Source organism: Leptosomus discolor, chromosome 1 (assembly GCF_034619465.1).
Source record: "Leptosomus discolor isolate bLepDis1 chromosome 1, bLepDis1.hap2, whole genome shotgun sequence".
NCBI classification, from domain to species: Eukaryota; Metazoa; Chordata; class Aves; order Leptosomiformes; family Leptosomidae; genus Leptosomus; species Leptosomus discolor.
Window position 1 is genome coordinate 209,150,680 of NC_141391.1, and position 15,143 is coordinate 209,165,822.

The following is a 15,143-nucleotide window of genomic DNA, read 5'->3' on the forward strand; positions in this document are numbered from 1 at the left end:
TTTTTGCTGTTTATTACTGAATATAAAGTTATGAATCCATTTCAGAGACAAATCTTTTCTGAATGTTTTTTTACAACAGTTTTGTAAGCCAACCCAAGAAGTAGCAGTGTTCACTTTAAATCATCCAAGACTTCATATTGCTTGTAACTCCCACAATTATGTTTTCTTTGGAAGAGAAAGGGCTCCAGTTAACCCTCCCATGAAAAATCTCCAAAGCCCTCTGGTCATATTGAGACCATCAGTTAAAACAAATAGCAAACCATGCAGACATCTGAAACTGTCCCTACCTCTTAGCAGTGGGGAAGTAACGTGAGCAAGATGAACCATCCCAGGCACAGTAAGGGTCTCTCGCAAGGCAACATTCAGCACATGCTTTTCCATACACATCACAGCGGTGTAAAGGAAGCTGTGAAACTCCAGTGGCTGAGCCAATGTAGAGCTGTTGCTGTTATAAAAGTTAAAAAAAAAATAATCAAAAAAACCTTGCAGATTACCAGTATTTTGCCAGGAAAGCATAAAAGAAAGTTATATAAAAATACATTAGGACCATTATAAATACAATGAAGGATCAACAATCCTGATGTACACTAAAGGAATAAGAAAAGAATTGTCCTCAAGATAAAAAAAAATCAAACAGGAAAAATATTTTAGTATGAAACTCTCAGTGGCTTCTCTAAACTGTAAGAAAAACTAAAGTACTTTTCCATTTTTTCTTTTGTATTCAGATCTCAGCTCTGGGAAAGTACTACAATCAGTGGCAGAACACAATGGAGGATATGCTTTTGAATTCAAAGAAAAAGAAAAACAACTTTAATGTAAATGTCCTGTATATGACCTTGATTTGTGTATGTGTGTGGGGAAACCTAAATTAAATTATTTCAGACTGATGCTGACATTTCAGCTTGCAAGTGCTTCCATGCACACTTCTTTGCATGTCTGATAATCCCGAGGCTTCAGACTCTCTTCTATAGGTCACACACTCTAATGGAAATATATCTTGTATGAAGGGAGATGGCTTACTTTATTTTGGATAAAAACCAGTGTTGAGTAGAAGATGTAGTTCAAATGCAGAAAGAGCCATGAAGTAAATAAAAAAAACATGCATATAAAATGAACTACAGCTTTGTATGGCATCACAACAGAATATCTTGTCTCTCTCAATTTCCTCTCTGATATCAAATTCATGTGGTCCATTAGGGAAGTTGGTCCCCAGAGGGACATAAGGAAACTAAACTACTGATCCCACATGAAAGTCCAAACAGAGAGATTTCAGCTTGGCACTAATTCACAAAGAAAACAAGTATGAATGTGGTAAGCAAATACAGTTCCCTTTGACATGCAGAACTAGAAGAAAACAAAATAAATAGATAAACAAAAATTAAATAGCATAAACCTTCTATTTTGGAAACACTGACACTTTACTATCAAAAGCAAAGTCACCCAGCACCCATGGTGGAGCAATTAATACATTTCTTTTTACGGTCCTACTCCAAGTAGTCCCACCAAGAACATACAAATCTATATTAATTTTTCTTTCTTAGAAAACACAAAGCTGGTGTGAAGAACAGGATTTCAAGAAATGTTATCAAAATTCAACTCCTGTATTGTCATGTCCCAGAGTACCATTTCAGCGACAGAGGGCAGCTGAGGTCACCTGCCTACTAGAAATGACAAACACTGGATACCAGAGACAGCAAAACCAAAAACACTCATAAAAGGTGTTGCGTTAACTTCTTTCAGAGACAGCAGCTTGGCAGTTTATACAGACATATTAATTGTAACAGAAACATCCCGTGCATTTATATAAACACCAGTATTTTCTCAAGGAAAACATGACAAGGAAAGCAGCCAAAGGAAAATTCACTGGTAAATTGAAAATTAAGCCCTTCCTAAGCAGCTGCTTCCATCTATTATAGTGCCATAGCTGGGTTGTAAACCCACATTCTCTGGGCAAAAGTCTCTGACCACGCAAAGGTCTACACAAAGCCTTAACTGTACATACCAGTGCCCAGTTAGTGTTGTAGCCTTGAGAAGAAATGACAGGCAGCAGACATGATAAGCTGATTCTCTCTAACTTACATCACTTAATCAAGTACCCAGCTTAGGGGTACATTCTGCAGTAAAAAGAGCAGCAATTCAAATCTTAGGCGAGCTAACCATTTCTCAAGGGATGCCTTTTCTCTTTACTGATTATGGAGGCAGCATAGGCCAAATTAGAGCTTCAGTTAAGTACCTTAAATGTCCAGATGGTATTGATCTGAGTCCTATGTAATTGGGGCATTAATATCTATATGAGCATGTAGCAATGTGTGGTGCAACTAGTATAAAAATCAACCCAGAGCATGCACATGGGAAAATAAAGAAGAATGGTGTAATGGTTTCCTATGTACCTCTGTAACCAATTTCATTTTGTCAGAAACCCCTCCCTGATTTCTAATAATGCCTTTGGAATTAAAGAATGACCAGAAACACGCAAGAAAAAAAAAAAGAAAAAGAGGCCAAAATAGGGTTACTTAAAGAGTCTATTCCTTGTAGATAAGTTCATAAAGTTCATTCAGTGAACTACAGCATGTTTCAGGTGCTGTACAGCCTGAAGGCTGCTGCCCTGTTTGCTACTCTTCTGATCATGGTTTTAGACTCCAGCTGGTGATCATTATTCTGGACACTAATAATATATAAATCCAGGCAGCATGAAATTCAGAAAACAGTAATAGAATGATTTGCATCAATGATCTGACCTTACTTTGCCATACACAATCAAACTGCCTTTTGGGCAAAGAGTCTCTCCCAAGAGGTTGTTAATTTAATACATCAGCTGATTATCAGATCAAACCAGAGGGGGAACAAAAAAAAAAAAGTTGTCCTCTAAAAATTCTTGCAGAAGTATCAAAACTCCAGAAAAGCTGAGGAGGCTAATATTTTAAGCAATCCAGTGTTTTCTGTTTGCCCCATGGTACTGTGCAAAATGCAGTCTTTCCCTAGAAATAAGATGAAGAGATAACTGAGAATTTTCCATTTGCAATAAAAATAAATAAATAATAATAAAAAAACAAACAAACAAAAAAAAAAAAAAAAAAAACCAAAAAAAGAGATTAAAAAAATTAATGTTTATAAAGAATCACTTAGGCAGAATTTTAAAAGGAACTTTAGGGAGCATGAGGTTCAAAACCCATTTAATTTAATTTTGTGTCTTGAAAAGTAACTGGTGCAGAATAGTTCAGGGGGCTGTTTAAGTGACATATCCATTTTGAGCTGGTCCTTTCCATATGCTCACTATGGACAGAAATGGTGATCTCTGAATAAAATTCAGTACTTTGTGAAAAATACTATAAAAGCAGTCACTAAGGTCTTTCTGAAGGTCTCTGCCTTGCCTTCAAGAATCTTATGGAGGAGAAACAAAAGCTCTTCATAGCAGTTTGCCAGACAAGGAGCTGGCCTGTATCAGCCAAGGATCTCCTTGTTTTTTTCCCATCTTACCAGAAATCCAATGGCTTTTTGAAAGAGAGGATCATAACCTGACCCTGAGAAAAAGATTTGAGCTTGCTCCACAAAAAGTCACCTTTGATTGAAAGCCAGGCCTGACTTTTTGGCCTGCTTCCACATTTGTAAACCAAGGGAAAAATTATGGAGCCCCACCTGACAAGCTCAGGGCTAAGTGGTAGCCAGGGGCTTCTTTCAAGCCTTGCTGTCACAGAATTGTGAATTTAGGCAGCTGCAGGGTCTTGCAGTGGCTCTAGGTTGCTGTCCTCTGAAGCCTTGTGTCTATTGCTAACCGTGCATAAATTGTTCAGGTGATAAGGTTACACAAGCCTAAGGCTCTGAACCCAATTAGGAGGAATATGTAGCTTCAGTGAGAAAATATAAATATAATTCCTGTGAGGTAAAGAAAGAAGAATTGAGGAGGAGTGTATCAAAGCTTAGTCTCCACATAAAGGCTAAGTTTCCTTGTCCAAAGTCACTCTCACTCAAGGGCTAAATTCACACTCATAGAGGCATGGGAGCCTTAGAGTTTTATATAGTTAAAACTTAAGATAGGTTCTGCTGCTGAAGAATTTGTAATTTTGGCCTTTAGGAAGAGGAGTCATTTTATCATATTGACACGATGGCAAAAGAGCTGGCTTTGAACAACCAGTATAGTAAAACATTCAAAACTAAGGAGAAACTTCCTGCACCATGTTTTTGTAATTGAATGAAAGAATTGTTAGTGAAAAAATAAAATGAAGTGATGGCTTTAAATAGGACATGCTGGGTTTACTGTTTACATTTCATGCTCCTGCTTTCTACAATGCATGAAATTATCATGCTGTTGATATGAAAAACGCCTTGCTTATCAGAACACAATGAGTACAGTGTTTGAGTTATAAAACGACAGTATTTTTAAATCATAAATATAAAATGGAAACATGTTGCCATATATTTGTTTGATACAGAGACACAGTGCCAAAAGCTTGTCATACTGTATCATGCTTCTGTCATTTTTAGCCTGAGGCTGGTTGATTTTTCATGAGCTTAACTCTGCCTGAATAACTTGTGTTCTATGCTCTTTTTTAGCTTTAGACAATTTTAGCAGTGTAAATTTGTTTTCAGAAGACTCGGGGAAAAGTGTAATCTCTCCTGAATAACTAAAGATACTTTGAAGAAGTATGAAAATGCATGGTCCATTATCAAAGATGTTTGGCTGCTTTAAGGGAATGTACTTATAAACATAAGCCAAAGCAGAGCATTTTGGTATGATGTGAACCTATATACAACTTGGCAGGTTTGTTTTTAAATATCCCAGCATACAATAGTACATTTTTTTTGTCATGCCATTTTTGTTGTTTTAGGTGGTAAACTATGTTAGAAGAGTGTCCCCAAACAAAATGTTTTCTGTCAAATACATGAATGTTTTCAGATAACTTTCCAAAATACAGTGAATTCTGAATAAAATATGCAGCATTTCAAACATAATATTGGGCTCTGTCCATTACAGAATGAATTCAACTTCTGTTTAATGATGTATAGAGTGAAGTAGATGGCTTAACTAAACCTTATTTATAACACACACAATTTTTAGTGCATCCAGTCCTGGAAGTAACACCAAATCTCCTCCTTAATGACAATGGCATTAATGGAAAAATTAATGAGTGTGAACAAGTTGCTTGTGTATATCAAAATAGGCTCCAAATCAACACAAATATGAAAAAGAAAAAAGTTTTATTATGTTAAATTTTACACTAAATTTTATGTCTCAGACTTCTGAGACAGGAAATAACAGTGGCTGGGATCCATCTACCTAATTCCAGGCAGAACTGGAAGACAGGCCACTCCACCCCTGGACTTCAACCCAATGCTCTTTGCACAACTACATTATTCATCAGCTGCTTCACAAAGAAGCCTAGTAATGATTTCCCGTATTTGCTCAGAAATGCAGGAATCACCTTTACTGTAAATAATACAAAACTTTCCTCCATCCCTCAAGAAATCCAGTTCATTTCAGTTACGGTCTGGTCTACAACGAAGGCTATAATACATATATTTTCTTTAAGAAGTTAATTATTAGTGCACTCAACAGAAAGTAGGAAATAGAAATTCTGGAGTCTGAAACCTGTATCCTAATCATGTCACCGAAGCAGAGGCCATGGAAAATTTGGACTAAATCAGATCTACTCTCTTTGTTAAAGTTGAATGGTTCACATCCAGGAATGGAATGAGCATTGGACAGAAAGAAAGGAGGATTTCTTATATACAGTCTTTGTTTCCATTATCTGCATTTTGTACTAGGCTACTCCTAGAGGCTAGAACTAGTCCCATTAAAGCAAAGGACCAAGTTTGGCCACTCCTTTTTGAACAGTTTCTCTGTCATGAGAACATTTCATAATGTGGGTATTTTTTTTCTAGAGAGCCTCCAGACAGCTGGTTAGTTTGTGTTTAGTTTCCACCTTACCAGTAAGTAACACAAACTAGACTTTTCCTTTCTCCTTTGCATGTCACATTTTCCTGAGAAACTACTGATGTTTATGTAAAAGGATGGGATGCTGCTGCTGTAATTAATATGTCTCTACTGACTGCCAAGTTACTGTCTCTAAAAGACAGAGACCAATAAATATTTAAAAGTGATTTAAAGTTTGTGCACATAGTACCTGTTTTGTGGAAATCTTCATTGCTGAAATAACAGTGGGTTCCTAGGGGAAAAAAAAAAAAAAAAAAGAGTTAAAATATAAAATGAGCTCTATAAACATAAAAAGTCTGCTAGAATGCTACTTGCCCGACCTAGAAACCCTGAAATTAAACTAGACACTCCTCAGTAATAGTGCTTCTTGTTGTCTTTTGCAGTGGAATAGTTTCTAGCTGTAAGTGAATTAGAATACATGTACATATCTGGGTTCATATTTAATTGCTATGTTGATTGTAGACAAATAATTTTCCATAATTTTTACAGTTTCATTGTGATTAGTTTGTTACTAGTTTTGCATCTTGAAATTAATTTCTATACTTAATATTAAAACTACGATTAAAGAACCTTTCAGGTAGTATGAAAATAATAATGGCTGTATGAAAGTACATAGATGCTATATATTAAAGGCGATAACACTGAAATAAGCAACACATTTTAATCATATCAAGGTGAAAAACCCATTGCTGTGAAATTTTATTTGTAAGAACAAGCCTTAATCCCAAACATAATCTTTTGACTGCACCACACTATTCAAGTACAAAGAAGTTATTCATATTTGCAGAACACAGAACTAAAACTGGCAAGAGGTTTTTTGCACCCTGGAATACCCATTATTTAATGAACCAAATGGGTCACTAAAGGAGTTATTGTTCTCCTAGCTAAATCTAGTCTTAATTATACTTATCTGTATCAAGCAGATATCAAGCCAATATTTATTTTCTTATATGAGACACTGTAGAAAATATTTAACAGAATAAATATATGTAGTTCTGATTAAAGGACTGTTACACCTTTTAGGCCCAACTGCTTGAATGGATTTTAATCCTGAGAGTAAATATGGCATAATTTGGTTACAAAGTGTGCAAGTCAATTCTGTATGAACTGTATTCCATCTAAAAATCTGCTATTGATCCCACGCATCATACTTTTGGTTACGTACATTAATAAAGTCCTTATCTAGCTTTTACAATTACGTAGCTTTCAACTTGCTTATCCTGAGAGAATTTGATATGGGTCAGTAGATGTAAAGCATGTGGACTTGCCTTTACAAATGGGTTAACAGACCTTATATTAGAAAGCATCAATTAAGTGTAACATTTGAATGAAAATTGAACTCATTAGTTTGTTTGCTCAGCTGTTCAGAGAAATATTGCCCAAATGGGGTTAAAAGAGGCATTTGTAATCAATGTAACAGATATGGAAGACTTTCAATTTTGTGGAATTACAAGTGAAAAGCATTGTATTCAGCACATTGCAGTTTAAGCATCAAAATATGTCGTTTATGATGCAGGCTTTTTAGTAGCTAAAGAAAACTTAAATGTGGTTAAGGTACATGAAAAATCTGTTGCAAATTCCCTATTGAATGATCTGTACCTCATGCACGCAAACTCTGCTAATTCCACTGAAGTACATCAATGACCTCTTTAAGGCTTAAATACATGCTAAAGGAGATAAATGAGCTTTCAAGTAAATCAGAACACCAAAATCCTTTTCTGTAACGAATAAATACACATGTAAAGTAAAATACCAGATTTGAATTTGCCATTAACCATTCTCTTTCTGTAAAGCCTTTCTGAAATAAAACTTTCACTCCATTTATTTTCTTTCTTTCACTTTTATATTTCTCTGATCTCCTTTAGCTTGGCATTTCTGCTTGATTTAGGGAAGAGACACATACATTATCAACAATTGCCAAATTACCCTGCATTAATGTAATGACTTTTGCGTGTATAAAAGAAGAAAAAAACCTGGGAGCCACAAATTACTTGTCTCATTTTCTCCTCATAGATTCTAATTTATTTTTCTGTTAAAAAATAGAAAGAAACCCCCCACACTTCTGCCCTCAAAAAGCCACCGATTGCAGAAACAAGAGATACCCATTTTTCAGTGGTATCTTGCACTCAAAACAGCAGTTTCTGTTCAAGATTGGTACTAGTAAAGGCAAGATTGCCCATAAGAAAAAAAAATAAAAAAAATATTGAAAATAATAATAAAAATACATACAAGCTCTGTTTAGATATGTTGTATCTGTTCAGAAACCAAAGGTAAAGGAATGACAACTGGGAATGATGAGGACATGGTGGCTGGGCCCCTGTGACAGGTTCAGAGCACAGTCCTTGTCAGCACATTTGGAGTGAGACCACATGACGTCAGGCTCTCCGAGCATGCGAGCATCATCTTCGCACTGTCAGATTAACCTCACCCTCCCAGCTAGGTATAAACCCCCTGAAAGTCTGGAGCCTGTGAAATGGTGCCATAAAACAGCACTGACAAAAAGAATAACGTGGGGAATGTAAATGATTCGTCGTTGTGTACGAAACACAAGACATCCCTGGGTTCTGTCTGGAAAGTGTTTGAAAGGTTTACTCAGCCTCGACTTGTAGGAGTGCCTATGGGATGCCTTATTTTTTAGGTGGCTCAGATGATAGGAAAAATGGAAGAGACTGATTTTCATTAAAAAATTGTGTCAAACCATGAAAACGAGACCCTAAAGTCACCTTTGAAAATACAAACACTTTCTTTGTTTCTCAGATCATTAGGTATAAGAAATCTGTGCCGATCAGTCTTTTTCGTAAAGTATCTTCCTAGTTACACTATGCTGATAGTCTGAATAGTGTTAAGAGTTGATGCAACTATAAAATTCATGTATTGCGTATCTCTGTGGGAGAAAACAGGCAGGCATTATTCCCAGACTTGCATGGATACATATTTAACTACAGCATGTAATAACTATAAGATTCAGAGATACTAATTTACTTTTTAAACCATAAAACAAGAGCCCAGAATGCCATTTCTTTTATCATTAACCTCCAGCTAGCACTGAAAGTTTCAAGGTTTATTTTGACTAGTGTCTGGGTCTCTAAATGACAAGCTAATTAGAGGGGTGTGCCAGGCTATTCCTTGGCTAGACTGCAAGAAGTTTAGCTTGCAGCTGTCCACAGAGAAATCTACAACCTGACACTTGAAATTTAGCCGCACTTACCCGAAAGACTGTCATTTCTTCCAGCAAGACTTCCTCTAATTCATGCCAAGTCTCCTTAGGAATTGAAACCACTTTAAGAACTGTTCCAATATCTTGAAAAGGAAAAAAAAAAAAAAAGTTTTCAGGTGCTTAAGACACATACTTCAGTTTCAGAGCAGCCAGACTTCCTTGTAGTATGTAATTATTTCACATATAAAGATTGTGAAGCTACGTATCTCTGAGCACTCATTGTTCAAAATACCAACCGCTATTTAAAATAACCTAGAAGAACACTGAATTTCAGTAGGACATTTCACTGAAGTCCTTCAATTATCAAAATGCAACAAAGAAGATAGTTACGAAAGAATGAAAAGAACTGAAATACTATATAAGTGACAGCACAAAACGACAGATGTTTCAGTCATTTAATTGAGGAAGGAAATGCACTAAATTTACCCAGTCATGTTTTATTGTCCATTTTGAATACGATGTTTGTCATTCTTAAAATGCACGTGAAGATGCTGTCAGAAGGCTCAGTATGGATATAAAAACATCTGGACAAACGTTGTTAGACAGATGAAGCTATTACATCTCTTAAGTACATGCGATCTTCCCTGTGTCAAACAAAGTACCTAAGATGTACAAGGCCCTTAAGGCATCTCTATTTCTCTGTGTGTTAGATACTAGTCTTCACCAAGAAGTAAAAAGCGATACAACTTGTATCTTCTGTTTAGAAATAGCTGTGTGCCAGCATTTTAATACTATATCCATTTACATTCTCGGAGTTTTGCAATTGGCTTTAACATGAACAAGACCAACGCTTGAAATTCCAGAGCTACTATCTTTGGTTTTGTGAATGTGGTTGAAACTTAAGACCACCTCTGTTTTACAGCTTCTGCATCTGTGATTTATTTGTTTGTTTCCATGTACGTGACTTTTCTTTTTAACCAGTTGAGTGTAGTATCATGTAAATGTACCATAGGAATAACAACTACATCCCTGAAGACTTTTCACATTGCACACTCTATAGTAGTATAGGAAAATATAAGGCATTTTAAATGGACAAAATTCTCAAAGTAACAGAACTTTAAAGGTCAACATTCTCAAAACAAGAATTAACCATCAATTATACAAAATCAAAACACATTTTGCATGTATATATATTTGTGTGTGTTAGTTGAAACTTCTGAATTAAAGGATGACAACTCACCAGTTCTATATTGCAATACTTATAAAACTGAATCAAAAACGTTACACAGGTTTAAAATGTTTTTATAAGGTAACTTAAAAGCTTTTGATTTTATAAGAAATCTAGTATTTCAACCTCCTTACATGAATTTGGATTAGAATACTCTAGAAATCCTGGAATATCCCGTGGAACTGAGATTTTAATTTTCCCATCCCATTTTTTTCCACAACATATGTACATCACTGTTTTCTTTCATTGGTCACAAATTCAGAGATTCTTTTTTACAAAGAAAAAACCAGTTCTTTCTTCAAACAACAACAAAACAAAGCACAACTTTCTTTTTATTTATGCAGCTACATGTACAAACTAAGCTAGTAAAATACACTAGATAACTTGTTTTGGAAGTGGTTTTCATTATAGTTACTGCTACTAATTGAATATATTTGATTCAAGAAATATTGAGAACAATACAGAACAAAACCAATATAAACTTCAAAATAAGAAGAAAAATCCCCCACATTTCTACAACAGAGTAATTCAGAACAACAGATAATTTAACGTTTGTTATATTTGTAATTTAATGGATTATTTCATTTCCTTAATTATTCTGATAATTTGGTTTTGAGGAAAATACATTGTACAGGTAAAAAAAGAGAACTCAGATCTAATAAACATATCAGTGTAGCAATGTGTCATGACTGTATTCTCTGTTCGACTATGACTGTCCTCAGTCACAATCCATCAAATGCCTTATTCTAGAAATAAAGGGGGATTTTTGATAAAACAGCACAAAGGAAACTGTGGAGACTGAGTGGGCACTGAGCTGACATGAGTTCCCCACATGATGTTGTTTCAAGAAAAGGTCTGACTTTTAAGTGGAACTTGCAACAATTACAGTTGCTTGATGTTCAAGAAAGCCTCTGGGGTCAAAGATACACAAGTGTTAATCACTACGGCGACTCTGGTCAGGCCACAGGTACCAAAGTGGGGCTTTATCTGAGTTCTAGATCAAGTTTGACAGAGTAGTATTTCAAACAATTTCACACAAATGGAATCAAGCTTCTCCTTTAGGATCAATAGGCTCTGCTCAGTAAGATAAGATTACTGTTATTAATTTGCTTTACTGACAGATGTACCTTGACTGTGCCAAATGATCCCAAACATCAGACACTCAGGATAAGCATTAAGTGCATATCTTAAATCCTGTTTTTTTCTGATATAATTTCAAGCATGCCGATGTGATTTTAGTTCCATTGTGAAACACACTGGTACAATCACAGTGGGAAAGAAACTGCTCGGCTAAAGATTTCACCCACAGGAAAGGAAAATGTGACCACATTGCGTAGATATTAATTATGTTGTGTCAATTATCATCAGTTATTCAATGAAAAGGAAAAAAAAAGTATTTCTTCAACCTATTGAAGTTCAGCAGCGTGTGGGAATAATGTAGATTGCTGCAACAGCAATGGGAAAATACAGAGAAATGTATCTAATCTGATGGGACAGACCTGCACAGAAAAACCCAGTCATACCCCAGAGATCTTAATTCTGTCTTTGTCATAGGTTCAGATCATCAAGTGGGAAAATGGACTGTGACTATAGTCCCTAATCTGCTCCTCGTTTGTTGTTTGCTTGGGGAAGATGTAATATGCACTGATTGTGTATCTGTTTCTGGTTCCTTTGACTTTGACCAGCTGGCTCAGTGCAGCTTTCTGGCAGAAGGCAGGCAGGGCCTCAGTTCTGCCTCTTTTCCTTTCCCCCTGAGTGGATGATGCCCTTTCCTCACCCTGAAAATCGCAATAAGGATAGGGAGCTCAGAGGAGCACGGAGCATCTTTTGTACCCCACCTCCAAGCACAGGTGTTGTAACGCCTGTTCTTGTCCCATAAGGGTATAAACTCCTGCTGGAAAAAGAACAGTTTCTATGGACAAAAGCAGTATTTTGAGAAATAGTAAGACTCTGCACTTACAAAGCTGAGGTTTTGGTGCTGAAATCTCTTTAACCAAGTATTAACCTTTCAATACTTTTCTTACAGTTCTTGGGTACAACCGGCAGCAATGTTGGATGGGATTCAGAGCACTTACCGCACACCTGAATATTAGTGATTTAGGGAATTGAGTGAGTGCCTGAATTCCCAACTTAAAGGTAGGAGCTAGCTATCATTGATACTTTTTCAGAGGGAGACTTTGTCTGTCTAATTTAGATAAGAACCACTATATGTAATGATGACTATCTAAAAGCTATAGCTCAGGTTTAAGCAAGTTTTCCTGTACTATCTGAAAACATACAGGAACTTCTGAGTAACTATTCATCTTACTCTATTAGAGGTCTCAAAGAAAGTACAAAGAATCTCTCTCTGGAAGTACTTATCTTCCTCCATTGCAGAAGCCAAGGCATCTTTCTTAGACTGGATGCCAAATTTTGGTGAGATAAATGCCACCTCTTGTGCTTAAGATGTAGACATAAATCAGCTCCTTATGTTTGTTCAGCATCACACTCTGGATGCTGAAGGGCTTGTTCCCTTACATCGCAGCCAAGAGGAGTACTGCCATTATTTTTTTTTTCTGGGCTGAACCAGGTCATAGAAAACTTGTTGAAAGGCACAAAACACTGCCAATTGTAAATGGCATGGAAGTCTCTAACGTGTGATGGAAAATATATATGTTGTGTAAAATCACATGAAACTACTTTTCAGTGTTTTATGGAAGAACATATTGTAGCACTGGTATCTAATAACTCAATTCACAGCTTTAAAGAGCTGGAACACTTTCTGCAGAGCTGCATTTCCTACAGTAAATGTTCTGAACTGCTATGCATACACCGTGTTTGGTACACAAAGCTTCATCAGCTCTCAGTTTACTCATAATACATTTCAGGCATCAACATGAAAGAGACCTTGAGATTTATTGCTTTGGAAATCTGACCCCACGTCTAGAGCACCAGAACTGTACTTAAAGCAAGTAAAAGATTGGACTGCTATAAGACAACCAGCCAGCCAGATATTTTTTAGTCCAAAGCTGAAAAGAAACAGTGGGGTTTTGGTTTGATTTGTTTTGACTTCATGATGCCAATCTCTAATTACTAGCAATTGTGTTGAATGGAAGTTTAAAATACTTTTATTCAACATAACTGAAAGGCCAGTCACTAATGGAAAATCTTAAAAGGTGAAGAATTATACCCACCGACTGCTAATCAGCATAGTTCTGAAGCCACTGAACCTAGGCAAATGCATACCACCTAATTTCCGGCCACTGCTATTTCTTATTACTACCTTTCTGGAAAAGAAGTCTTTTCTGAGTGCGTATTTCTGCTTTTGATAAAATGCCCAAGGTGTATGATTCTGCAAATGCTTTGGAAAGGCTATTAAGTTTCTGTTTGAATACCAACTCCTCTTAAAACACTTTGTACCTGCCAGATATCTTCATCTTAAGTAAAATGATGTACTTTTCTGGCTGAAGAATGGGGCATCTTAAGGCAATACTTCAAATACTTGAAAAGCACACAAGACATTTCCCATACCTGGACACTTGCCTCATTCATGTTCATACTTTTTATGCTGCACTTCAAAATGGGTACCTCAAAACCCGCATTTTAATACTAAATTATAATTAATAAGGAAAGATATTTCTAATAAAATACCCTAATAACAGTAGTTGAAAAGAGAACGCTTTGATCTTAATCCAATTGGCAAAGCTCCTAAAGAACTGAGCTATGCAGGCCACGGCCTGAACCTGTTACAGTGAATGTATGTAAGAGAGACCTCATCACACATGTCTTGCCCCAAATTTTCACAGGTATACACTGGAACATAAATCAGTGTTCTGTCTTTCAGAGTATGAATTTTTATCTGATCTATGTCTCCATAATGCCTGGAGAAGCATAGAGTGTAGATTCAAGATTTCTCACCTGTGCCAATGAACATCACATCGTATTGGCCATCTTCTGCATCTACTCGATCTACTACTATCTGTGTGAACTGGTAATCCACATCCGTTTTGATCATGATTGGACGGTTGTTGATGGGGAATACCGGGTTGTACATGGCTGGATGACTTCTTGCAAATGTTATAACTTCATCAGGAAGGTCCTTGGTGGAATCAAAGCCTCCAAATGTTTTACTGGGACACTGGAAATAAAAAAGAAAATTTTTTACATTTTATTATTGATCACCAGAAACATATTAGAAATCAATTTCATTACAATCATCCTAACTACTGCAGTCTATAATTAAATATGACAGGGCATCTAAGTGTTTCATGACAGACAGCAAAAGTTAGTTCTGTCATTAAAAGTCTCTAATTTTTTTTTTTCCATTTTGGATTTAAATCAATATAGTTAATAGAATGTAAATTATCTTCATATATAATTTTTCTTACTGCCATGCAATACAAAAGGATTTTTAGTCATTTACAGAATAGTATTAATCTTTAAGTGGCAGAATTAATTAATTATGCCACCATCTTAGTTTCAAAGTATCATCTTCAGAAGTTGACTGGAAATCAATTCCCCTATTAGGAGCCAAATCCTTAAATGCTGGGACAATTCCCTGTTCAAACTCCTGCTTGTCTCAACAAGCCTGTGTCATCCATGTAGTCCTGTAACATGGATCCTGTTACACCGAATCAAATCAAATGAGTCATGTCCTAAATGTGTCTCTTCTCTCTCCATTGATTCTAAAGAAAGCCTCCTGTGACCGTTGCTGCTCATACTATCAATGTGACCAGTTAGGTGAGATGACTATCGCTAAGGAACTGAAATAATGCCTTACTGTTGTGTACTCTGCAATAATGGAAAAGTTTGTGTCCCCTTGGCATTAAGCTCACCCCCATGAAGCA

At 36.2% G+C, this 15,143-nt stretch overlaps 1 protein-coding gene across 1 annotated transcript in view; it reads right to left on the reverse strand.

The window, feature by feature from the left end:
- Positions 1-15,143, reverse strand: part of SEMA3A (semaphorin 3A) — a 171,791-nt gene that overhangs the window by 12,250 nt on the left and 144,398 nt on the right. The window contains exons 12-15 of the mRNA XM_086474513.1: positions 14,215-14,434; positions 9,141-9,232; positions 6,123-6,164; positions 288-445 (exon numbers count right to left, since the gene is read on the reverse strand). Of these exons, the coding sequence (XP_086330639.1) occupies positions 288-445; positions 6,123-6,164; positions 9,141-9,232; positions 14,215-14,434 (512 nt within the window). The remainder of the gene's footprint in view (positions 1-287; positions 446-6,122; positions 6,165-9,140; positions 9,233-14,214; positions 14,435-15,143) is intronic.